Source organism: Bombus vosnesenskii, unplaced genomic scaffold (genome assembly GCF_011952255.1).
Source record: "Bombus vosnesenskii isolate JDL3184/JDL3185 unplaced genomic scaffold, Bvos_JDL3184-5_v1.1 scf7180000013285, whole genome shotgun sequence".
Classification (NCBI taxonomy): domain Eukaryota; kingdom Metazoa; phylum Arthropoda; class Insecta; order Hymenoptera; family Apidae; genus Bombus; species Bombus vosnesenskii.
In genome coordinates, this window is record NW_022882938.1 from 3,255,877 (window position 1) to 3,278,922 (window position 23,046).

General features: G+C 35.5%; 5 protein-coding genes across 9 annotated transcripts; 4 read left to right on the forward strand and 1 right to left on the reverse strand.

Moving 5' to 3' along the window:
• The first annotated feature begins 7,370 nt into the window (after nucleotides 1-7,370).
• Nucleotides 7,371-9,549, forward strand: LOC117232160 (reticulocalbin-2). Of its 2 annotated transcripts, XM_033491358.1 has the most exons (4): nucleotides 7,371-7,626; nucleotides 8,118-8,341; nucleotides 8,428-9,031; nucleotides 9,106-9,549. In XM_033491358.1, the coding sequence occupies exons 2-4, from the start codon at nucleotides 8,125-8,127 to the stop codon at nucleotides 9,275-9,277; spliced, it is 993 nt and encodes a 330-aa protein (XP_033347249.1). In that variant the 5' UTR covers nucleotides 7,371-7,626; nucleotides 8,118-8,124; the 3' UTR covers nucleotides 9,278-9,549. The 2 variants fall into 2 exon arrangements, with proteins under 2 accessions (XP_033347249.1, XP_033347248.1); XM_033491357.1 differs by lacking the exon at nucleotides 7,371-7,626 and having other exon boundaries at nucleotides 7,976-8,341.
• A 576-nt stretch (nucleotides 9,550-10,125) lies between these two features.
• On the forward strand, nucleotides 10,126-11,534 carry LOC117232161 (DNA-directed RNA polymerase II subunit RPB3). Its single transcript, XM_033491359.1, has 5 exons — nucleotides 10,126-10,349; nucleotides 10,427-10,571; nucleotides 10,651-10,858; nucleotides 10,936-11,142; nucleotides 11,204-11,534. Exons 1-5 carry the CDS (start codon nucleotides 10,264-10,266, stop codon nucleotides 11,386-11,388), a joined length of 831 nt encoding a protein of 276 aa, XP_033347250.1. The 5' UTR covers nucleotides 10,126-10,263; the 3' UTR covers nucleotides 11,389-11,534.
• A 153-nt stretch (nucleotides 11,535-11,687) lies between these two features.
• On the forward strand, nucleotides 11,688-18,141 carry LOC117232143 (structural maintenance of chromosomes protein 3). 4 transcript variants are annotated; one of them, XR_004493073.1, is made up of 19 exons: nucleotides 12,004-12,066; nucleotides 12,783-12,858; nucleotides 12,947-13,125; nucleotides 13,216-13,374; nucleotides 13,440-13,599; nucleotides 13,670-13,955; nucleotides 14,034-14,208; nucleotides 14,268-14,381; nucleotides 14,460-14,710; nucleotides 14,782-14,925; nucleotides 14,984-15,295; nucleotides 15,392-15,703; nucleotides 15,783-16,275; nucleotides 16,347-16,609; nucleotides 16,698-16,863; nucleotides 16,968-17,106; nucleotides 17,185-17,422; nucleotides 17,498-17,836; nucleotides 17,953-18,141. XR_004493073.1 is itself a non-coding variant. In XM_033491328.1 (18 exons), exons 1-18 carry the CDS (start codon nucleotides 11,830-11,832, stop codon nucleotides 17,622-17,624), a joined length of 3,609 nt encoding a protein of 1,202 aa, XP_033347219.1. In that variant the 5' UTR covers nucleotides 11,688-11,829; the 3' UTR covers nucleotides 17,625-17,668. The 4 variants fall into 4 exon arrangements, 3 of the variants coding, with proteins under 3 accessions (XP_033347219.1, XP_033347220.1, XP_033347221.1); XM_033491328.1 differs by lacking the exons at nucleotides 12,004-12,066; nucleotides 17,953-18,141 and adding an exon at nucleotides 11,688-11,844 and having other exon boundaries at nucleotides 17,498-17,668; XM_033491329.1 differs by lacking the exons at nucleotides 12,004-12,066; nucleotides 17,953-18,141 and adding an exon at nucleotides 12,484-12,679 and having other exon boundaries at nucleotides 17,498-17,668.
• On the reverse strand, nucleotides 18,061-19,401 carry LOC117232148 (probable signal peptidase complex subunit 2). Its single transcript, XM_033491339.1, has 3 exons — nucleotides 19,245-19,401; nucleotides 18,576-18,880; nucleotides 18,061-18,496 (listed from the first exon to the last, which is right to left on the reverse strand). The coding sequence occupies exons 1-3, from the start codon at nucleotides 19,272-19,274 to the stop codon at nucleotides 18,253-18,255; spliced, it is 579 nt and encodes a 192-aa protein (XP_033347230.1). The 5' UTR covers nucleotides 19,275-19,401; the 3' UTR covers nucleotides 18,061-18,252.
• Nucleotides 19,402-19,652: 251 nt separating this feature from the next.
• Nucleotides 19,653-22,767, forward strand: LOC117232145 (pre-mRNA 3'-end-processing factor FIP1). The gene is made up of 4 exons (XM_033491332.1): nucleotides 19,653-19,903; nucleotides 20,150-21,058; nucleotides 21,173-21,516; nucleotides 21,595-22,767. The coding sequence occupies exons 1-4, from the start codon at nucleotides 19,724-19,726 to the stop codon at nucleotides 21,713-21,715; spliced, it is 1,554 nt and encodes a 517-aa protein (XP_033347223.1). The 5' UTR covers nucleotides 19,653-19,723; the 3' UTR covers nucleotides 21,716-22,767.
• Nucleotides 22,768-23,046: the final 279 nt, after the last annotated feature.

The following is a 23,046-nucleotide window of genomic DNA, read 5'->3' on the forward strand; positions in this document are numbered from 1 at the left end:
TTATTCGCGTTCGATCACCAGATAACCAGAGGTAACTCGCGACGAATCTCGAATCGCGAGAATTTGAACGGTGCTTAGGCCTCCGAGAATGGGAAAGTTCGGGAACATTTATTCCCTGTAATCGATAGTCGAAATCAACCATGAAATATTATAATTGATTTATAGCGGCAACAACCGTCGGATTTATCAGCCGCTCCGTTCTGCACGGTTCCACTCCGCTCTGTGCCGTGGACGCGATCGAACGGAACGACGGCCGACGATAGACCGCGTCCGGTGAATGAGTGGCCAGTGCATTCGTTCGACGCCCGTGTGTTTGCTTATGCAATTAACCATTGTGAACCGTGGCCACCGACCGAACGGTGAACACGTGGAAAATTCGATTGGATCGCGTCCGATTTTAAGAACAAACGCCGACCACGAATCGGCATGTATTCGCTAGTGAAACGTTTAAACGTGTGGCAACTTCTGCCCTTTTCCTCGAACGTTTGTTGTATTTCTTAGAAGCTGAACAGTTCAACCCTTCTGGCGGAAATCTGCAATTTCGACCTCTTAGACCGAGCACTTCCGCGTCAGAGAAAGAGAGGAGAAAACTCGACTCGATCGACGACGAAGGGGAATTATTCTTTCGACCGTACGATCGCCATCCAACGGCAGCGTGCTCGTTCCAGGCAAGGGTTGATAATAAATTCAAATCTAGGGGTGCGCGCAATCTGTGATTCAGCACCATTAAGCACAGGATCCAGCGAAGGACGGGTCGCGTACTTTCTCCTAACTTGGCACGTCCACGAGTGGTCGCCTCTTTAAACCTGCTAAGAGGTAAAAGAGATCAGTTTGACGGCAAAAGAGCACCGCCATATCAATTCCTTATCGTTTCACGATTTTACGAGGCTAAAGTGCTAGACGGATATTCCGACCGAATGAAAATCCCTGTTTGTCCCACCTTTTCCAACTTGCTGGACAAAATCCGGAATTTCATGGATTCTTTCTCTACATTATGTTTCGACACTACGTTGTTGCTCAAACAGCCGGAGAATTACCCTCGCGTTGATCTGTCCACCGATTAAGGCAGAGTATTGCAAAGTTTTTAATATGTGGCTACATAACGAGTGGGATCTATAGCTTTTTTATAGTTTGCCTAGCCAAGACGTATGCACGAAAATCCCACGCATCCCGAGTCGAGTTACAAGACAGAAGCATCGCGGTCGTAAAGCAAGCGAAATAAAATCTAGCTAAGTACCTTAGAAACAGAATGCCGAACGAGCGCGCTTTATGGGTAATCGAACCAAGTTTTTAACTATCTACATGCTCCTCCTTTCCGGGACATAAAATCCCAGGAAATATCTACATGTACCTACCAGAGGAATATTCGCGTCTAATATGCGCTCCCTGTATACCCATTGCTATTCGTTCTTCTCTGCGTTTCTTTTTTTCTTTTTTTTTTTTTTTCAACGGAATTCGAGTGCCTCGCCATTGCGCATTGGAACCGATTAATGAGTGGACTCGAAAGATACGATGATTTATCGTTGGTGTTTCTTCTTATTTGCGTGTCCCGAATCGATTCTCGTGCACTCAGGCTTGTTTGTTAACAAGGAAACGAGGATCGATCGTCGGCGATAATGAATGTAGAATCGGGACGAGAAAAAGAAGGTTTCTAGGAGGTCTTGATTTATATCGGCTCGATATTTTCCGCAGCTCTCAGTGTTTCTTAATTCGAGGTTTCGCCGCGTGCCCGCCGCGGAGGTAATTCGATTTCCTGGTGAATCGGTCGGAAGTAAATCAGAGTACAGTCCCCGGCGAAACTCAATCCGGGATATTGTCATAATTTCCCCAAGATACATGGACGTTTCCGGGTCGTTTCGATGGAAAACGTTTCTTAATCTCGAGCCTTCACCGCCATAGAAATTATCTTCCTCCTATCCTTCATTTTCTATCAGGAATATTTTGAGAAATTATTCGTTCCGAATCCAACGTTTGTATTCGTATTTCACTTGGTTTAGAGCCAATTTGAGAGCCAAACTTTTCGAAAGAGGATTCATCCCTGTATAGATCGTGGCATTTTTGCGGATCGTGGTGTTCGTCCAATCGGCTTCCGCGTCCGCATGTGCTCGAGGATGTCGAGCGGAAAGGACGGCCGAAACCTTCGGCACGACAGCTCGAAATACGGCTTGTAGGTTTTTACACCGCCGCCTGGCCTGCCATATTCCCGAAAAGGAGCAGAATCGAGCCGCGGGATATCGATACCACGAGGGTACTCGTGCTAAGCTGCCTCGAGCTGTGGCCTGCTGATAACAAAAAGGTCGAACCAAGTATTCCGTTTAAACGGAACGGACGTTCCTTCGCGAAAAGAATTCCATTACAATACAGAAGAATCTTTGAGCTTGCTAATCTTTCTAATCGTTTCATCGTGGACCACGTTATCCTCGAAGAATTTCACTTTTAAATGTCTCGGTGGCTCGCTGCCGACTTAATTCGAATTCCTCGTGTCTCCAGATTCCATGACCGGTTAACGATCCGTCAGAAGAAAGAACGCTTGGCAACGTACGCTCCTCTTTTGCCAGTCGTTAGTATTCCGGTGCGAGGTGATCGTCGGGAAGCGATTTGACCAAGTTTAACGGATCCACACGGGTCAGCCTTGTCCAGAGGGCCCCTCGTGCGAGGGAACTGTTGCCGGTCTCCGTGCTTTAGCCCGATGTGCTCCTTCGCAAATCCGTCTGGCCGTCGCGACAGCCACGAGCAGAATACCAATTCCCAATTTGTCCAGGCATATCGACTGGGTACTCAAGGGCGTGACACAAATGCCAGATGCAATCAACGGCCTCCGAACGTCGACACTGAGAGTGCAGTATTTCTCTTAATCCGCGTCATCGACAGCCGCTGAGCAACGCTAAGAAATTCTGTATCTCCTTCCGAAATGGGACTTTAACGAAGATATGGTTGCTCGATTGATTATAGAGAAAATCAGGAAATAGTTTGAATTAAAATATAAATTGGCGTTTTAAATTATTCTTGATTCTGTTGATTTCGAAACAGAGATATTTTATTCGTAGCACGAACTGTAATGAAAGCAAAAGAAAATAAAGGAAAAGAAGGACAGTGACCTAAGATCGACACGAACTAGAGCCAAAATCCAGTTGGTTTTCTTCGGCGCTCCCGTCGCCTCAATATTGTCGCTATCTCTTGTATACAGTTGCCGCCATATTCCACGGGAAGCCGCCATATTACCAGAAACTTCCACCCCCTTTTATGTGGCTTGCCGCGGACCGTCTCCGCGAAAACTACCCCCATAAAAGTTGACGACTTAAATCGCGGGGCGTATGGCCTCGGCTGAGACAACCGCGCCACGGAAACGTCGAACACCCTTACGATTCTGCGAAACGCCTCGAAATATTTCGTCGTATACCGCCGACAGTTCCAACATTTCCGGTTCATTCTCTCGTAGTGAAACGGAATGGAGAATTCTACTCTACGAACATCTCTTGTTTTTAAAAGCAATCGATACGTTTTAAGTGAAATAAAGTTGGAATATTCCCTTTGTTATTCAAACTCGTAGAATCGAGAAGAAGACTCGTTCGACCAGCTCCCATGGAAATTATTATGAAAGCCATTCGATTATGCTTCCTCAGAGAATTATCATCGCCGCTCGTAAATTCCCCTGCCGCGCAAAAGCAATCTGCGTGTTCGTTCCAAATAGCGGAGGCGGCGTTCGTTGCCGAATAGGCTGATAATCCCGGAGATACCGAACGATAAAAAGGAAAAGAGAAGAAGAGGAAAAGAAATCTTCGAGTGGCCCCGTAATGAAAGAGACCAAGATAAATATGGAAAGGAGGGCTTAAAGCAAATGGCGACCGGCTACACGATCCAGCCTCAATATGCTTGAAAGTGTCCCGCTGACGTGGCGTTTCGGAATTGAATGACCGAGGGATTAGTCCGATGTCATTGCGTTGACGATACGAAGTTCGGGATAAATTAAAAGCTAGATTGGAAAACTTATATTTGGAAAAGAGAATAAACAACGTACAAACGTTTTATTAACGATACACTTTAATTAGCGTTTCTTTGTCAGACGTTGGTCCAGCCAATTTTCTACCTAACAATCCGAATTTTCATATCACTCGATGACGTTACTCTGCTAATTTATCTTTTAAGTTAATTCTTGCAAATTTTCTGTCCGGTTCATTTTTGAAAGCGAGGACACAATCTTGCATTAAGTTTTAAGAAGCACGGAACGATTCGACACAAAAATAGGCATAAACAAACGGGACCACTCCGAGTATTCCGCTTTGCGGCTAATATGACCGATGTATGTATGAGGGCAAGCCACGTATGGGGTAGGGGTGCATAAATATGTGAGTATGCGTCACCGCGCGCATAAGTGCCGATGAGGGGATTTGTAAATGATCTTAACGTATCGTGTCAATCACTTAAGTATGACGTTTCGAAGTTCGTAACCTCGCTGGCTATCGAAAAATCGCCGCGCTGGACAATGTTTCGAATCGTTCAAACGTTTTTTACTAACCAAAGTCTTGTTCTCTAAGAAGGGGCGCGGAATTGTCAGTGAAATACAACCGAAACGTCTTCTTGCGATTTCCGCGAGGGAGTGCGAAGGAAGTCGGCTTAGAATCCTTTGCCCGCGAAGCAGGTCGTGACATCCGGTTGGAATCCAGCAAAAAAATATATTCCGCCGGCTGATATACCGTGGTGCAGAAGCGAAGTTCTCTTAAGACGTCGGAAACCGCGTAAAAAGAATATTTGGTGGCGGCAGCGCGAAGGGGCGAAATTACGTCAAAAAGTCCGGAGAATTTATCGGAGCACTTTTTAAACTCCGCCTTCGCGCGATTAGCATATTATTTCTATGGAAGCTCGGCCGGAGGGGGAGAGAGAGAGAGCGGGTAAGGTTCCTCCGTCGGGTTTAACGCGGCCAGGAGCATATCAAATATGTTGATAAATGATCCCTTTGAGCGATGAATAGGCGGCGTCGGGCTTTACGTATCCTTTTTCGTTCGTGCATCGAGCATTTGAATGTCAGAAGGAATGCTTTCAGTGGCTGCTCGTCCCCCGTCTCAACCATTGGGAAAAATCACAAGCGTCTGCGTTCTCCGCTTCGGAATATTCCACCGGAATCGAAAATATCTTGAGGAACTCGTCGACGACGGATTCGTTAGAGTCGATCGAATGTCGAATTCAACGGCTTTTCCTTTGGGTATTACATTGTTCGACAGACGCGGGGAGAGAATGCTTATGAACGTTTGAATTTCTTCGCAAGTGAATGAACTTTATATGATCGTAGAAAAGTTGTAAGCGGAGCAAGTGGTAAATGCTGGACGCGACACTAGCGAATATAAAGATTAACGTAGTCAAACTTTTGGATATTTTACCAGGCGAACATTTGTCATTCTGCAGAGAGGGTGAACGACGAATTTGCAAGCCTGATGGGATTGACACTTGACTTTGATCTCGAAATCAGTACAGTTCGCGGTTACGGTCACCGATATAAAACAGTCGCATTTCCGTTTCGCCAATCAGTTCTGACCGACCGCACTTTTCCCAATCTCCATATCATTTCACCGCAGACGGAGAAAAGAAAACAGGAGAACACCTTCGGCGATTTTCTCGCTAAATAATTACGGGGTCAGTGAAGCTGGAAAATTGATCGCGGGAATGAAAAAAAGCCGACGGTTCGAAAATTGGAAAAATACGGTAGCGGCGGGAAATCGCGAAAGCCCGATGATATTTTACAGCATCCGCGTTACACAGCGCCATAGAGAAAATTGAAATATTTCGCTGACCGGCGATGTTTAACAAATTTTATCGTTCGATTGTATTTTACGGACGGCGAACAATAACGTTCTGACAATTAGCATTATAAAGGGAAGAACACACGTCGGAAAGCATAACGAGAACGGAATAAATTTTCGCCAACGTAAAATTAATTGTTAACACTCCCTATTCGACGAGTGTATTGGTGACGACAGCAGACAACGCGAAATTGTCCTCCAATAATGAATTTCTGTGTTATTAACCGGGGGTACGAATCGTCGATTTTATCGTCCGAGACCTCCGAAATGCAGAACTGTTCTGAAGGGATAAGTTATCGGCCACCAATAGATCATGAAGAATTGTGCGATCGTATGGAATTGCAACATTATCATAATAATTCCGGCATAATTTCATCGTTTGCAGTCGAAACGTATAGCCATTACGCAAGATTTAAGACCGATAATAAAAATGATTGCATATATTACTTTCCAACTGTTTAATAAAAAAAAATCATCATATTGTCTTTCATGGTTATTTAGAAAACAATCGATATTTTAAGAAATACTCTGAAAACAATTAAGTGATACATGCAATCATTGATTAAAGGCAAAGTAGACATTAAATAGAACTTTGCGCCTCGGGTTCTGAAATACCGACGTGGAAAAAATCAGAGTGTTTCTTACGCCCTCTGCGTTTTGTTACGACAAACATAGTAAGTAGTAGCATACCAGTGCTTACATATGCAATGCTATCTGTATATGCATGTACAATGTACATATATAATTTATAGCACTATGTATGTATATACTTCTGACATAAGATAAATCTATAACAAAGTTATTTACATATTAGATTAGCACATTAAAAACGTTTCAGTTAGAAATAGAATACAATAGGGACAAACAGAACAAATGTGAAAATTTAAAACTTTTTATCTTTAATAATAAAACTTGAATTTTATTTCTAGTTCAGAGATTTAAAATTTGTAAATTGAAATTCAAAAATCTAAAAATGAACAGTTGCATTTAAAAATGTAATCATATATATATATATAATGACAAACATAGATATATAGGGTGTATATAAAAATTGGAAACAAACTTTTGGGACCTGATCCAGACGAGGTATCTGTGACAGTACTCATCAAAAAAAGCAAAAAAGTCTTAAAAAACATAAATTCAAAGACAACTTTAAAACATTCAAAGAAGCTGACATTTTCAGACGGCCTTCGATAAAATTCTTTTTTTATAGCAATAAAATCGATATCCTGCTTAGTTTTAAAAGTAGTTTTACTCAACTTTATACTATTTTACATATGTGGAAAATAGACGTTCAAAATTCTAACAAATATCTTATACCTTTATGTTAAAAAAACTGTAATTCCTGTACGATAAACCTTTTGAGCTAAAAATATTGTTAACTGATATTTTTAGAGTGCGTACTTCCGCTTTACATCTTCGTAGCTTATCAAATCATTATCGCGAGTCAGAAAATAACGAATATTATGATACTTTACGGTCTTCAGTCTCTTCCTGTCCTATCTATGTCGCTTGCTTGATGGTTACTGAAGTTAGAAATAAATTGAACGCGTGTTAGTATATCTATTTTTGAACGCTCACCCTAGAACAAAATCATGACCGCACATACTGATCGTGGCTAAGGTAGACCTGACGTTCTTTTTCTTCATCTCTTTTCACGGCGCGACGTACCAAGCACTGATATTCCAACACGCGCGTGTACTACTGACACCCTGAACGAAAGTGAAGTTTCGTCCCATTATCAAAAACGTGAACTCAAAGAGCAAATTGAGAATTCTTCTAATTACAATTTGTTACAATGACCAATCAATTTTAAAAGATTTCTTAATAAGTAAGTAAAATTACTTAAATAATATACAGTATAAACTCAAAATTGGAAACTGTTATATTTCTGCTTCATATAATACATACAACCTTTGTTTAATATACATTGAATTTTTTGCATGAACATCTTATTAGTACTCACTCAGATCTCCTATTATTATATTCTCCTTATCCTTGACTGCAAATCTCATAAAACAATCTTTTTAGATCTTGTTATTTTCATAATTCAAAAGTGAATTCACATTAATTATAAATATATTTCACATGAGCACTTTATACTTAAACGTGTCGCTTTCAATAGCAATAGGGAAATCTATGAAAAATTGTCAAATTTAAATCTTATCAAAATCGATTTTCGAGAACGATTATATGACATGCGTAACGACAAACAGTCGATAGAAGTCGTTATGGTACACTGTGTAGATAACAGTGCACCTGTCAAATTTTTCTTGTTCTGAGGTTATCTCTTCTTATCCTAATTCTTAGAATTTTTCCAAGGCTTACAATGGGTACACGCCAAATGCGTGTAGAAATTCTTTTTATCTTCACGATTCTGGGATCATTTTCATTCGGAAATGCAGCCTCCGCACATATACACTCTCATCAGCACAACAAACAGAGCAGCAATGAAAGAACAGAGGATGGTGCATTTAGTCCACGAGACATGGACCATTACGCCGGAGGAGAACATCATCAAGAGTTTGATCATGAAGCTATTTTAGGTATTCTTTATATTATATTACATTCATAACTTATTACGGTAAAACCAAGATCTTATCAACAAAATCATGTTTCTCACTTTTCATAGGAAGCGTAAAGGAGGCAGAAGAATTTGATAAACTTCCAACAAAAGAATCAAAACGACGTTTAGCAATTTTATTGACAAAGATGGATTTGAACAATGATAAATTTATTGAGAGAAACGAACTGAAGGCTTGGATTCTGCGTTCTTTTAGCATGCTTTCTGCTGAGGAATCTCAAGATCGATTAGAGGATGCCGACACAGATGAAGATGGTAAAGTCAGTTGGAATGAAATTCTTCAAGATACATATGGCACCGATCCAGAAGATTTAGCAGTGGATGACAAACTTATCACTGACGACAAGCAAACCTTTCAAGCTGCTGATATAAACAAAGATGGTTATCTTGATACAGAAGAATTTAAAGCTTATACACATCCCGAAGAAACACCAAGAATGTTTCCACTCCTATTGAAGCAAGCTCTGGATGACAAAGATACAAATAAAGATGGGTCTATTAGCTTTCAAGAATTTATTGGAAATAGAGCTAAAGCTGAAGATAAAGAGTGGTTGTTAATAGAAAAAGATAAATTCGATTATGAACATGATAAAAATGGAGATGGGAGATTGGATTCTGATGAAATACTTTCTTGGCTTGTGCCTAGTAACGAGTGAGTAAATATTTACATAAAATATTTTTTAATTAATGACTTAGGAATATATGTGACATCATTAAATATTTTAGGGAAATTGCAAGCGATGAAGTCGATCATCTATTCGCCGCATCCGATGACGATCACGATAATAGATTGTCGTTTGATGAAATTTTAGACCACCACGATGCTTTTGTTGGTAGTGAAGCTACAGATTATGGAGATCATTTACAAGACATTGAGCGTTTCACGGACGAACTTTGAAAATCGATTGCTAAATGCATTAGCAAAATTTTACTTCCTTTCGTAATAGCTGTCAAAAACTTACATGACTGAAAATATTTTTAATAATTCTTAATGCTATGTTTTCAGCTCTTATATGTTTTAGTATTCCCATTTATACTGCATTTAGAATACATTCATATTAACACTGGTACAACATCATTTACAATTGCACGAACTTGTTACAGATACTCAACAAATAGTTTCACAAACCACAGTCTTCCAATTTTTACAAAAGTTTAGTGCCATATAAAGCATATTATACAAATCTTAGCACTTTAATATTTATGTTATAAAAGTTAGTATTGTTTATAAGAGTTACCAAAATTATACTATCTCATTTTTATTATTTATTACGTAAAATGATCGCTTATACGTGCATGCATTGATGTCATTTTCTTTTCGTGAACTAACAAACATAAGTGAAAGTGAGGTAGAAGAATTTAGAAAAATAGTAATTTAAAATGTTAGATTTTACTAATTATTACTGAATATTTACACATACGTATGTGTGTATATTATCATATATATAAATTATTCATTCTGTTCCATTCATGAATCATTTTCATCAGAAACTATGTGTATCAGAATATGTAAAATGATTTATGTTGTTAAATATTCATAAATACTCTTTGATGCAGTTTTGTCTACTTTTCGTATTATGTCACGAATGATATGTAATGAAATTTTTTTAATAAAAAGTACACTACATCTAACATGAGTTTTTCCTTTACATTATTGTAGAATGGAATTAAACGATATTTTCTGATATTTTTTAAAAGACTATTTTCAAACTAGATCTTTCATGGCGGCGCTGCATTCCTAATTTATAGCCTATGTATGTATGCGCATAGCAGGAAGAACAACAGTAATTTAAGACTGTAAAAGGAATATATGTATTAACTGAACTGGTATTAACTACATATAAACATATTTTGTATTGATTTCAATATAAGGAATCCGGTAAAATGCCATACGCGAATCAACCATCAGTTCATATTTCAGATTTAACAGAAGAAAATGTGAAATTTCAAGTAGAAGATACAGAATTGAGGTAAGATAGGTTATATTGAATAACTAAATTCTTTTTTATTTTCTTCTCTTATTTTATTAAACTTTTAATTTTTATAGTGTAGCAAATAGTATGAGACGAGTCTTTATTGCCGAGACACCTACTATGGCCATTGATTGGGTGCAGTTAGAAGCCAATTCAACCGTGTTGAGCGATGAATTTTTAGCACATAGGATCGGAATGATACCATTGATAAGTGATGATGTAAATAATTAAAAATCAATACTTCGATATATTTAAGATTTTTTAACGAAAACGGAAAGTTGGTATTAAAATTATTTAGGTTGTTGATAGGATACAATATACAAGGGACTGCCAATGCATGGATTTCTGTCCAGAGTGTAGCGTGGAATTCACACTTGATGTAAAGTGTACAGAAGATCAAACGCGACATGTAACCACTGCAGATTTTAAATCCAGTGATCCAAGAGTACTTCCTGTTACATCCAGGCACAGAGAAGATGATGCTAGTGAATACGGAGAAACAGATGGTATATATTTATTTAGATATTATATCCATTACTTTTATAATGCATTATACAACATGAATTGACATACTCCTATCTAGAAATACTGATAGTAAAATTGAGAAAGGGTCAAGAATTAAAGTTAAGAGCATATGCAAAGAAAGGTTTTGGAAAAGAACACGCAAAATGGAATCCCACAGCTGGTGTAAGCTTTGAGTATGATCCAGATAATTCTATGAGACACACGCTATTTCCAAAACCTGATGAATGGCCAAAATCAGAATACAGTGAATTAGAAGAAGATCAATGTAAGTATCACTTTATTACAAACATTGATTCCATACTAAATTCAATCGTAAAATGTTTTAGATGAGGCACCATTTAATTGGGAAGCTAAACCAAACAAATATTATTTCAATGTTGAAAGTAGCGGAGCTCTAAAGCCTGAGAATATTGTCATGATGGGCATTGCAGCATTGAAAAATAAATTGTCTAACTTACAAACACAATTGAGTCATGAAGTTCAAAGTGATGCTTTAAGTATTCATCATTGAATGAAATATATTGTTAGTATTTATATATTTTAAGCTACTCTCTTTATATTCTTATAAAAATTAAAATTTACATTGACATGACTTGTATTGCAATACTATTTCTGTATCATTTATTCCCATAATAAAAAAATAAAACAAAACATTCAACAATTAAAAAAAAATTATATTATTAATTGGGCATAATTTATATTAAAAAAACAAAGTTGTCTTTGGTTAGAAATTGGTATTTTTTTGTTTCTATAGTGGCCACGAAAACGCGTCTCCCGCCCAAATCTAGGAACTTTATTATACCGTCGCCTTGCAGATTATTTTACAAATGTCGCTGTGCCAACAAGTCGGTTGAACGTTTTTGTTCCATTCAGTGACAGAGAATTTAAGGTTCTGATTGAGTTGTTGTAGGGTGTTAACACGAGAAACACTCGTGTGAATAATAATCGCACCATGTATATCAAACAGGTACCACAAAAAAGATTTAGAATATCCTCTAAGTTCCTGTCTATTTTTGCGCGGTTTCTACAACTTCCTTTTGATAGACGCTCTTCGTTCGTTAGAAGTATGGCTACTATCGTTTAGTGTTAACACGCGTAAACATTGATTTACGCACGATGCCTCTATTCCTTTACACTCGGTATGAATATATTACGCGATTACACAGTTAGATTAATACCTTCAGAAAATGTAACCACACATGTAAATTTACTTACGTGCAGTGCCGAACATAAGTATTGGCACACCCTGTAAAATGGAATAACTTTTTATAAAATTGAACCAAATGTCTCGATTTTTTTTGTGAAATTAGAAGGATAATAAATATCAAACTTAGAAGGATTAATTTATTGAATGATGCATAAAAAGTAATTTTTTAAAAATGCAATTGGGCACAATCACGATAAAAACAGTGAAAATCACATTTTACTACCTTTTCATTTGAGCTTTTAATGAAAATTAAGAAAATGCGTCTTATAAATTTAAGTCAGTTATACACATGCTGAAGATTTAATCGAAATCAGTTAACATTGCTGTGAGCTACAAACAGCTAAAATTGGTGAAAATCGTAATTTTTCGCGACTTTCGGCCTATAACTGTATGTTCAGATGAAAAGGTTTGTTAATAGTTTGATCTTTACTATTTTCTTCGCGATTCCGAAAAATTGTAATTTTTCAAAATGTGTTTTATATGTCATCTAGCAGATTAATCCATCTAACTTCTAAAAAAAAAATCAAGTTGCTCTGTCCGATTTTAAAACAGATATTCCATTTTAAGGAAAAGGTCAATACTTATGTTCAGTATTGTAAGTAATTAGAAATATGTAGATAAAAATTTTTATATAAGGAAACTTACAATTTTAAGACGTGCGATTCATATTTATACGCAATGAATCTTTCTGTGATCAGGTGATTATACAAGGTTTCAAGTCATATCGTGAACAAACAGTGGTAGAACCCTTTGATCCAAGGCACAATGTAGTAGGTATGTGCATATATTTCATTTACATCATTTTAATGGTATATAATATGTTTTTTAATCAAATTTATGAATGATTTCTCTGAACGTCAAGTTGGAAGAAATGGTTCTGGCAAGAGCAATTTTTTTTATGCAATCCAATTTGTTTTGAGTGATGAATTTTCTCATCTCAGACCTGAACAGAGACAAGCTTTATTGCACGAGGGCACAGGACCAAGAGTTATTTCTGCACATGTGGAAATTATATTTGATAATTCTGATGGGAGATTACCGGTATGTAAAATTTGCTATTACATAATTTTCATGCATTATTGTTTATTTAACAACTTTCTGTTGCAATCTCTACATTATTTGTTCTTATAGATTGATAAAGAAGAAGTATATTTGAGAAGAGTAATTGGCTCAAAGAAGGATCAGTATTTTCTTAATAAAAGGATAGTAACAAGGAATGATGTGATGAATTTGTTAGAATCAGCAGGATTTTCAAGATCGAATCCATATTATATTGTAAAGCAAGGAAAGGTATGCTTCATGGTGTATTTGTGATTTATAAGAACGGGAAAAATATGATACATTGCATTGTGTAGATCAATCAAATGGCAACAGCACCTGATTCTCAAAGACTTAAATTGTTAAGGGAAGTAGCTGGTACTAGAGTATATGATGACAGGAGAGAAGAATCAAAATTTATTTTAAAAGAAACCGAAGGGAAACTAGAAAAAATTCAAGATTTTTTAAGAACTATAGGTAAATTATTATTTAAGTTAATGATATCGTTTCGAAAAATAATTAGTAATTTATAATTGTATAATTGCAGAGGAACGTTTAAAAACGTTAGAAGAAGAAAAAGAGGAACTTAAAGAATATCAATGTTGGGATAAACAGCGTCGATGTTTAGAATATACAATTCACGAACGAGAGCTCAAAGAGAATAAAAGAAAGTTAGAAGATCTGGAAAAGTCTAGAGCTAATAGCGGGGCTGAACAAGCCAGATTATGTGCAGAAGCAAAAACTGCACAGGAAATGGTGAGAGCAGCAACAAAGCGCCTTAAGGAAGCAAAGAAAGAAGTGCAAACTGCAAAAGAAGAACGGGATACACTAAGGTAATATTCTTAAGATTACATGTGAATAATTTAAAACAATTGTTTATATTAGTTGTAAATTGAAGGTAAAATTTTCAGTGCTGAACAACAACAATTATTAAAAGAGAAAACTAAGTTAACATTAACTATTAATGATTTATTGGAAGAAGTAAAAGGAGATAATGATAGTCGAAAACGTGCTCAACAAGAATTAGAAAAATTAAAAGTAAACATTGCAGCAAGAGAAGCAGAATTAGAAGAACTAAAACCGGAAGTAAGTTATATCATTATTAATATGCTTGATAATAATTTCGTTAATAATTATTATTTTAGTATGAAGAAATGAAACGTGTTGAAGAGGAATGTACGCGTGAATTACAATTAAAAGAGCAAAAACGGAAAGAATTATATGCCAAGCAGGGTCGTGGCAGTCAATTTACCAGCAGGGTATTTAATACAACATAATTGTGTGCAAAAAGATATAGGAAATTCCAATAATTTATTTTAATAATTCCTTCGTGTTAGGATGAAAGAGATAAATGGATACAAAATGAGCTTAAACAACTTACCAAACAAATTAAAGATAAAGAAGAACATGAAAGAAAAATCAGCGAAGACTTAAAACGAGATGCAGAAAAACAAATTACTTTAGAAAAAAAGATCGAAGAACACACACGCGAAATGGAACAGCAACGAACTTCGATAGACGAGCACAATAAACAATATTATGAACTTACCAAAGCAAAGGATCAGTGTCAAGCTACTCGAAAAGAACAGTTTGTTTATTATGTAGCCTTTTGTATAATTAAAGAATTTTTACGAAATATAAGCTAAATTTTCGTTGTAGATATCGACAAGAGAGTGTATTACAACTCAATTTATCTGGACTAAAAGAAGATTTGGCCAAGGCAGATCAAAGCTTACGATCTATGGCGGGGAAACCTATTTTAAATGGTCGAGATAGCGTACGAAAAGTGTTGGACACATTTCGGTAAGCATTATTTAAGTAATTTGAAAATGTTATTTTCTAATGTACGTTTTCTTTCCAGAACTCGTAAAGATATGGCCCATGAGGTAAGTAGTTATTATGGGCCTGTGATTGAAAATTTTAGTTGCGACAAGAGTGTTTATATGGCTGTAGAAGTGACTGCAGGAAATCGTTTATTTCATCATATTGTCGAAACTGACAAATTTGGAACAAAAATTTTAAAAGAAATGAATAATCAGCGTCTTCCGGGGGAAGTAACATTTATGCCTTTAAATCGACTCCATGTAAAAGATATAGATTATCCAGAAACCGGTGATGCCATACCTATGATATCACAGTTAAATTACGATCAGAAGTATGATAAAGCTATGAGGTAAATAATAGTAAAGTTTTTAATAATACATTTAATTGATATAAAATTATAAAACAATAAAATACGAAATATTTTTATGTTTAATTTTAAATGCAGGTATATATTTGGAAAAACATTAATCTGTCGTAATTTAGAAGCCGCTACAAATTTGGCTCGTACCTCGGGTTTGGATTGTGTGACTCTTGAAGGTGATCAAGTATCCTCAAAAGGATCTTTAACGGGCGGATACTTTAATACACTAAGATCCCGGTTAGAAATACAGAAAACTAGATCAGAGTTAATAGCTCAAATTTCATCTCTTGAGTCTCAGTTTTCTACTCTTAAAGAAGAAATCAGAAAAGCGGACCAAAATATCAGTTCTTATGTTAGTGAAATGCAAAGAACTGAAACTAAAAATAGTAAAGCTAAGTAGGTTACTGAAAGATGAAAATGAATGTTTGTATGAAACATAACAATTAGAAATCCGACAATTTTCTTATTTTTATAGAGACGTATATGATAAAATGAAAGCAGAAATACGACTTATGAAGGAAGAATTAAGTGCAATAGAAAGATATCGCACACCGAAAGAAAGGAGTCTAGCGCAATGTACATCGAGTTTAGAAGCAATGCGTGCAACGAAAGAAGGCTTGGAAAGTGAATTACATCAAGAACTCATGGCACAATTGTCTGTTGCTGATCAACGTCAAGTTGATACGTTAAACGATGACATAAGGCGCTTAACAAAAGATAACAAAGAAGCATTTGCTAAGCGAATGCGATTAGAAGCTGAGAAAAATAAATTGGAAAATCTATTAACCAATAATTTGGTCAGAAGAAAAGACGAATTGGTTCAGGCATTGCAAGAGATATCAGTAGAGGATCGGCAACGTCAATTAGAATCATCAAAAGCACAACTAGGGGATATTGAAAAAAGATTAGTGAAAGTAAATGCAGATTTTAAAGCTCAGAATGAAAGAGTAACTAATGCTATAAAGAAGGTAAATATAAAAATTATTACCTAAATATATTAAGCCTAATACATGTTATATATGTATAAAGTCCTTCGTAGCAAAAAGCGGAATCTGCAGAGGTCGAAAAGTGGAAAGCCAGGGAGAAGGAAGCACAGGAAAAAATAGAAGCAGATGCTAAGGATCTAGAGAAACTAGCCAGCAAATTGAACATTTTACAACAGAAAATAGTAGAATGTACACAAAAAATTACTGAACTTGGTGCATTACCTAGTCAAGAAGTATATTCCAAATTTAGTACTCTGACTACTAAACAGTTATTTAAAGAAATGGAAAAAGCAAATAATCATTTAAAGAAATACAGGTAAACTAACAATAAAATAACACATATAAAGATATGAAAATGTTTTATGTTATGTTATAATAACTTCTATTATTACCTTTTGTTTTAGTCATGTAAATAAAAAAGCATTAGATCAATTCATGTCATTTAGTGATCAGAAAGAGAAATTGGTAAAAAGAAAAGAAGAATTAGATAGAGGTGATGAAAAAATTAAAGAGCTAATGTCAGTACTCGAACAACGTAAATGCGAAGCAATTCAATTTACATTCAAACAAGTATGTAATGTAATTTTATTCTATGCTTACATTGTGGTACTGTTTCGCCATTTACCTTTTAACTGTTACAAGTGAAGCACTCAAATCGTTCTTTTCATACTTAGGTAAGTAAATATTTTAGCGAAGTGTTCAAAAAGCTTGTACCATCAGGTCATGCTCAGTTAGTTATGAAAACAGCAGATGGTGACGAAGGAGACGATACGACGACAGAAGCAGCTGATTCTGATAGATTTATCGGTGTTGGTAAGAAAAGAAGCAGCTTTCTATTTTTGTTAGTAAACAATAAATAAATAAATCATTACGAAATCTTTTTTGGTACAGGCATACGAGTATCTTTCACTGGTCATAGAGCTGAAATGAGAGAAATGAATCAATTGTCTGGAGGACAAAAATCACTTGTAGCATTAGCATTGATATTTGCTATCCAAAAATGTGACCCAGCACCATTTTACTTATTTGATGAAATTGACCAAGCGCTAGATGCGCAGCACAGAAAAGCTGTAGCGGATATGATCCATGAACTTAGTTCCGATGCACAATTTATCACAACAACCTTTAGGTAACTTTCTACTATTTTTTCTGGACTAATATATAATCTCTTGTACAATCACATACATAATTAATTGTGTTATAGACCAGAATTGCTGCAACACGCGAACAAATTTTATGGCGTCAAATTCAGAAATAAAGTTTCTCACGTTGTATGTGTAACACGAGAAGAAGCAGCAGATTTTGTAGAAGACGATACAACCCACGGTTAATGTAAAATATGAACTATTTATAAATTATACCATCGATCTGGAAACGGTTATTTTTTTCAAAAGCGAGGTTTATATAGGGTGTAAATTATAGCCGAACTATATTGCGTTTATTCTTTTTTTTTTTTTTTTACAACTTTTTTAAAAATAAAACTGCACATTTTATGTTAATGTACCTGTTTAGGGAACAATGAATAATCACTTATTTTACATCGGTAAGTCACGAGATATTTATATACTCTAAACATTTGTTACTTTGTTTTCTTTATTCCTCGTTTGTTAAAGATATGCATAAATCACATTTCAATGGCCATCATTCATTTAATTTCAGCTGTGATATTGAAACTGAAATTGTCAAATATAGCATCACGTAATCATGTAAATAATTCACTAGTAACGTAAAGGAATACAGAAAATTTTTATTCTATTAACAACTATGTAAAAGTTTATATTTGTTTTTCTATTGTATTTAAAAACGAATTACAATACGTATGCCAAAAATCGTCGGATTTTTATTTTTGAGACAGATTTACACCAATATGAAGTATGTATATGGAATATTAAAAAGATAATTGTTCCATGAATTGTAAAAAAAGAAATAATTGCGTTCAATTGAATATCATTCCTCCTGCTACTTTTCTTTACGTTGATTAGTTAAGCTATCATGCATACTTATTACCACGTTTTCTATTAATTCTGGTATAACAATACCATTGATATCAATAAAATTTGCAACAGATTTTGTAACACTAGTTTCATTCACGTTTCCTGTGGCTGTACTTCTGACGGATAGTACAAGATTATATTTGTCATCATGTCTCTTTAAATATGAGCTTGCTTCCCAAACCAGATCTGGATTAAAACCTGCTGGATCTCTGAAATAAAATATGATAATTTGCAACTTATTTACAGTCTTAGGAAACAGTAAACAATATCAGATTTAATGTACTTTACCTTTCAATGGCTACAACAAATATACCCTTTTCTTTGTATGCTGTATAAAAAGTCAAAAGTGCCATTAAAAAGAAATATAACGAAACACAAACAAGTAACACAGGCTTTGATGCAGGGAAAGGATATAAATAATCACAGAGGAGGGCAACAACTGCAACCATTATAGCAATTCCACATAGAGCTAATCTTCCATCCAATAAAGCAAAATTCTCTATGTAATTGTATTTTTTTGTAAGTACATCCTTAACTGCATCATCTAATGCATTCTTTACTGCAGATCCATCCCATTTGTTAATTTTGATTACCTGAAACAATAAATTTTAGATAAAAATTAAATTGTCTAAGCAATAAATGAATTAAATTATTGTGTGTTACAGTAGCGTCTCGTGTTTAATACCGGCGAACAGAAATTTATTTCAGACATGTATAAAAGATAAGTTGATAATGATTAGAAAAAAACATAATGTTATTCCGAATAAATTCCCATTAGTAAACACAGAAAAATGAAATAAATTACTATTTTTATGTTGTTGAAGCGTCATACGTGGCGTGTTCTAACACATGTTATAGCTAAGTTGTATATCAATAAATCTTTACACTGGTGCTAGAAAATTCAGAATACATACTTTATTAAGCATTCATTTAGTAAAGTCATACAATTAAACTTACAAGATTTTCTGCATTCTTATCCGGACCCATCTTAACCACAATCTTGTAACAAAACAGTTATAGTTATAACTATAGTAATTCAGTATATAGAGTTGTACCAGAGATGATCTCTAGTTGTACACGTCAAATCATTAAACCTTTTGGTACATTCATACCACTCTAAGAATACTTTTGTTTTACTATGGATAGTCGGTACATGATTTATCACACTTTTATCCTTATGAATGATTAAAAGAAATGTAGACAAATTATTTCTTAAGATAAATTAATAAAGATATTGTACATTGAACGCTTTAAATTATAATTAATTACAGAGAGTTAATTATTATACTAGTTTCTGGAAGGTTGGCGAACTTGCAGGCAGAAGAGCTCGTTGATTATTTAAGCGTGTCAAAGGATGTATAGTTCTATGTTTCTCATGAACATAGCAATATATATCTATGGTATTTCTTTAGTTGTCAAGTTAAAGGAGAGGAAAAATGGCGGATGAAAATGAGGATCAATGGTTGTATGGAGATTCGACTGACGGAAAAGAATACACACCAACGTCTGCTCAACCAGAAAGCCAAGAAAATGATTCGCTCCCTGCTACGATACAAGAAAAGTCAGAACCCTTGGAAGATCAAAAAACAGAAAATGTTCCTGATGCACCAACAGAGGTATACCTTTTCTAACCTATTCATCCGGTTATTGCTATTGGATTCCATTAAAAAAATTGAATGAAGATAAATACAATGAACTAAATGTTTAAGCTCTTTTGATACGGAATATATGCATGATTAGAGTATCAATAAAGATATTTTATCATAATTAAAATATACCTTATTACTTGCACAATATAACCTATTTGAGAGGTAAACGATCTGAAACTAAGTACAATATTGAAATGACATTTATTTTCATAGACGCCTGAAGAAACAGAACCACAGGAGGAAGAGTCTTCTCGAGCCGATAACGTTCAGAACGAAAACAATACAGAAGTGAACAAAAATGGTGTAAGAGAAGTTTCCAGTCAAGAAGATGGTGAAGCCGCTAGTGATTCGGATTCCGATGACGACGTACACGTTGTCATAGGTGACATTAAATCGACCCCGGCATATGGTAGCCTCAATATCAAAAGAGGAGGATTACTCACAAATGCATCGGGAGTACCAGATAAATTGAATAAGCAACCTGGAAAATTTAGTATAGATGAATTTGAAACTATAGGTGTTATCAATGGAATGCCTGCTCATGAGTTTAATTTAGATCAATTAGAAGACAAACCTTGGAGGCAACCTGGTGCAGACATTACTGATTACTTTAATTATGGCTTTAATGAAGAAACATGGAGAGCTTATTGCGAAAGACAAAAGAGAATGAGAAGTGAGTCTGGAGTAGGCTTAATATTGAATGCAGGAGGAGGCGGTGGTAATGCAGGCAGCATGAGGGTACCTCAAGTTGCAATTACTAATGATAACAGTAAATATTCTGGTATAATGGGGCCAAAAAGAGCAGGTCCGCCTCCAGGAAGAAAAATGGCAGGGACAATAGATGTAATTGGTAGTTCAGGTTTGGCTTCCAGAAGAAATCTTGATAAATCTCCGCCAAAAGGAAATGTGATACAAGTAATGACTGCAGATAGGAGAGAGTACTCTAGGAAGCCAGGTTATCCTGATATGAGTGTGCCACCTCCAGGAGCAGGAATGCCTCCTGCATTTGATATACCTCCTCCTGGATACCCTGGAGAGCCAGCTCCTTTTTATATCCCAGAAACAGATCCATATTATCAAAGCTATGAGCCTACACAAGATAATCAATGGGGCAATGATCCGGTATATCTCAAACGATCTTATTTATCCTACAAATCTGATCTTTCCACTGCATGATGTCAAGCAGTAAGTAGCTTTTTATTTCTAAAAAAAATTTGATTATTCTTTTTACTTTAGACATGGCAACCGACAAATTTAGCTATTCCAATGACAGAGGGAGAAGATGATAAAGATACTGGCCCAAAAACGATACCAACTATGGTTCCTCCTACAAATATTCCTCCTATAATGCCACCTAGAGATTCTCGAGATCGTGAAAGAGATCGAGAACGAGAAAGAGATCGCGACAGAGAACTAGATTCGATGGGACGGGACAGAGAAAGAGATAAGGATAGAGATCGCGATCGTGAGCGTGAAAAGGATTCTATGATTAGAGAACGAGACAGAGAAAGAGACTCGATGTCGCGAGATGAAGAAAGAGATCGTGACAGATCTCGATCTCAGTATCGACACAAAGACCGGTAACGAAGCACTGCGGAATTAAAATTTGATACCGTGTCAATAGAACAATAACAATACTTGCCATATTTTTGTTTTAGACATCGACATCGATCCAGATCGCGATCTCGTAGACACAAATCGAGGTCCAGAAGCCCAAGTCGGCGTAAGAAGAAATCTAGACGCTCTGAAAGAGAACGTTCCAAAGAAGAGAGCGAATAAAAATAAGAAAATATGTATTTACAAATATCCGTGATCACATTGGTGAATCACATTGCTGAATTTAAGATGTCGATTCATTTAATAATGTAATTTTTCATACGTTACTTTCAAGAATATATGTTGGTACAATTGTCGCATGAACTCTTAAGAGACAGCGACAAATCGTTTGATCAAGATTTGTATGACATTCTCCGCGATCCTAGCCAACGAATAAGTTATAGATAGTACCAATAAACTTTATCTTTAACGATACGAAATGTTCATTACAATTCTCATATTTAATGCGTATTGTATACGTGTTACACTATTTACAATAAATTTGTGGTTGATAGATCTACAAGGAAACAGGCACGGGACACCAAAACTACTAAGATTTGCCATTCAATGTATGGTTTTATATCATAATGTTATTACAGAAATGGTATTTTATAATAATTAAAAGTAATAGTAGTTTATTGGTAAATCACTCGGGAGTGAATTGATCGATACTCATACCGACTACATAGTCGGACTCGTACCGATCGATGCGTACACGCGCGAGTTCTTTTTTCTCTTTTTGTAAATTCAATTATACCACATTTTTTTGCATCAAATCTTTCCATTTTTCATTATCATTAATATCATCATACATAATGGAAAAAAATGTTACATTTGTACAGCCATCATATACACGTTACATTTAGAATACCGTTAATTCTTTATTTTTTTCGAGTGTGTAAGTGTGTAAAGGTGTGGTGTATACCTGATGCATTAGGTACGTCTACTAATGAGTAAAATGCTAATCAAGACAAACTACCAGTACGGCTACCTACGTTTTAATTTCAATTTTCTTATTTTCGAATAGTTATTTTGGAATTTTAAGCGCGCTTTCGAAATTCAAAGTGATCCACTGAATTATTTGTGAATCTATCAATAAAAATTTAAGAAAAGTAACAAGTGTTCACTAGAAGCGAGAACGTAGATCGCCCTACACGTAAATTGTCTCGAATCATCGGTGTAGGAGATGACAATAAATAATATTTAAGGTAGGTATTTCTTGTATACAAAAAAAATGAAAAATAAGACAAAACTCAAGCAACAGAAAGCATATATATAATTATCATACTAATTAATTAATGCATCTACTAGTTATAAGGTTTACAATACGAACAAATACCATTTAAAAAATATACTAAAGAATATTTAACTCGACTAAGTAAACGCTTGTAGTTTTATTTAGTGCGACAATTTTAATGGAGAGCACTTACGGTTGTAAAAATGCAATTGCATTGACACGCTTTGTCTTTACTTTTTACTTTTAATATTTTGTTTTAATAAACAAAAAAAAATAC

Bases quoted from the DNA above. Each gene is read 5' to 3' on its own strand.
- LOC117232160 (XM_033491358.1), top strand. From the start codon at position 8,125: ATGGGTACACGCCAAATGCGTGTAGAAATTCTTTTTATCTTCACGATT. The intron at 8,342-8,427 runs GTATTCTTTATA...CACTTTTCATAG, and splicing joins TGATCATGAAGCTATTTTAG to GAAGCGTAAAGGAGGCAGAA. The intron at 9,032-9,105 runs GTGAGTAAATAT...TAAATATTTTAG, and splicing joins TGGCTTGTGCCTAGTAACGA to GGAAATTGCAAGCGATGAAG.
- LOC117232161 (XM_033491359.1), top strand. From the start codon at position 10,264: ATGCCATACGCGAATCAACCATCAGTTCATATTTCAGATTTAACAGAA. The intron at 10,350-10,426 runs GTAAGATAGGTT...TAATTTTTATAG, and splicing joins GTAGAAGATACAGAATTGAG to TGTAGCAAATAGTATGAGAC. The intron at 10,572-10,650 runs GTAAATAATTAA...AAAATTATTTAG, and splicing joins TACCATTGATAAGTGATGAT to GTTGTTGATAGGATACAATA.
- LOC117232143 (XM_033491328.1), top strand. The intron at 13,956-14,033 runs GTAATATTCTTA...TAAAATTTTCAG, and splicing joins GAAGAACGGGATACACTAAG to TGCTGAACAACAACAATTAT. The intron at 17,423-17,497 runs GTAACTTTCTAC...ATTGTGTTATAG, and splicing joins TTTATCACAACAACCTTTAG to ACCAGAATTGCTGCAACACG.
- LOC117232148 (XM_033491339.1), bottom strand. From the start codon at position 19,274: ATGGGTCCGGATAAGAATGCAGAAAATCTT. The intron at 18,881-19,244 runs GTAAGTTTAATT...TTATTGTTTCAG, and splicing joins ATAAGAATGCAGAAAATCTT to GTAATCAAAATTAACAAATG. The intron at 18,497-18,575 runs GTAAAGTACATT...ATTTTATTTCAG, and splicing joins TTTGTTGTAGCCATTGAAAG to AGATCCAGCAGGTTTTAATC.
- LOC117232145 (XM_033491332.1), top strand. From the start codon at position 19,724: ATGGCGGATGAAAATGAGGATCAATGGTTGTATGGAGATTCGACTGAC. The intron at 19,904-20,149 runs GTATACCTTTTC...TTATTTTCATAG, and splicing joins TTCCTGATGCACCAACAGAG to ACGCCTGAAGAAACAGAACC. The intron at 21,517-21,594 runs GTAACGAAGCAC...TTTTTGTTTTAG, and splicing joins CAGTATCGACACAAAGACCG to ACATCGACATCGATCCAGAT.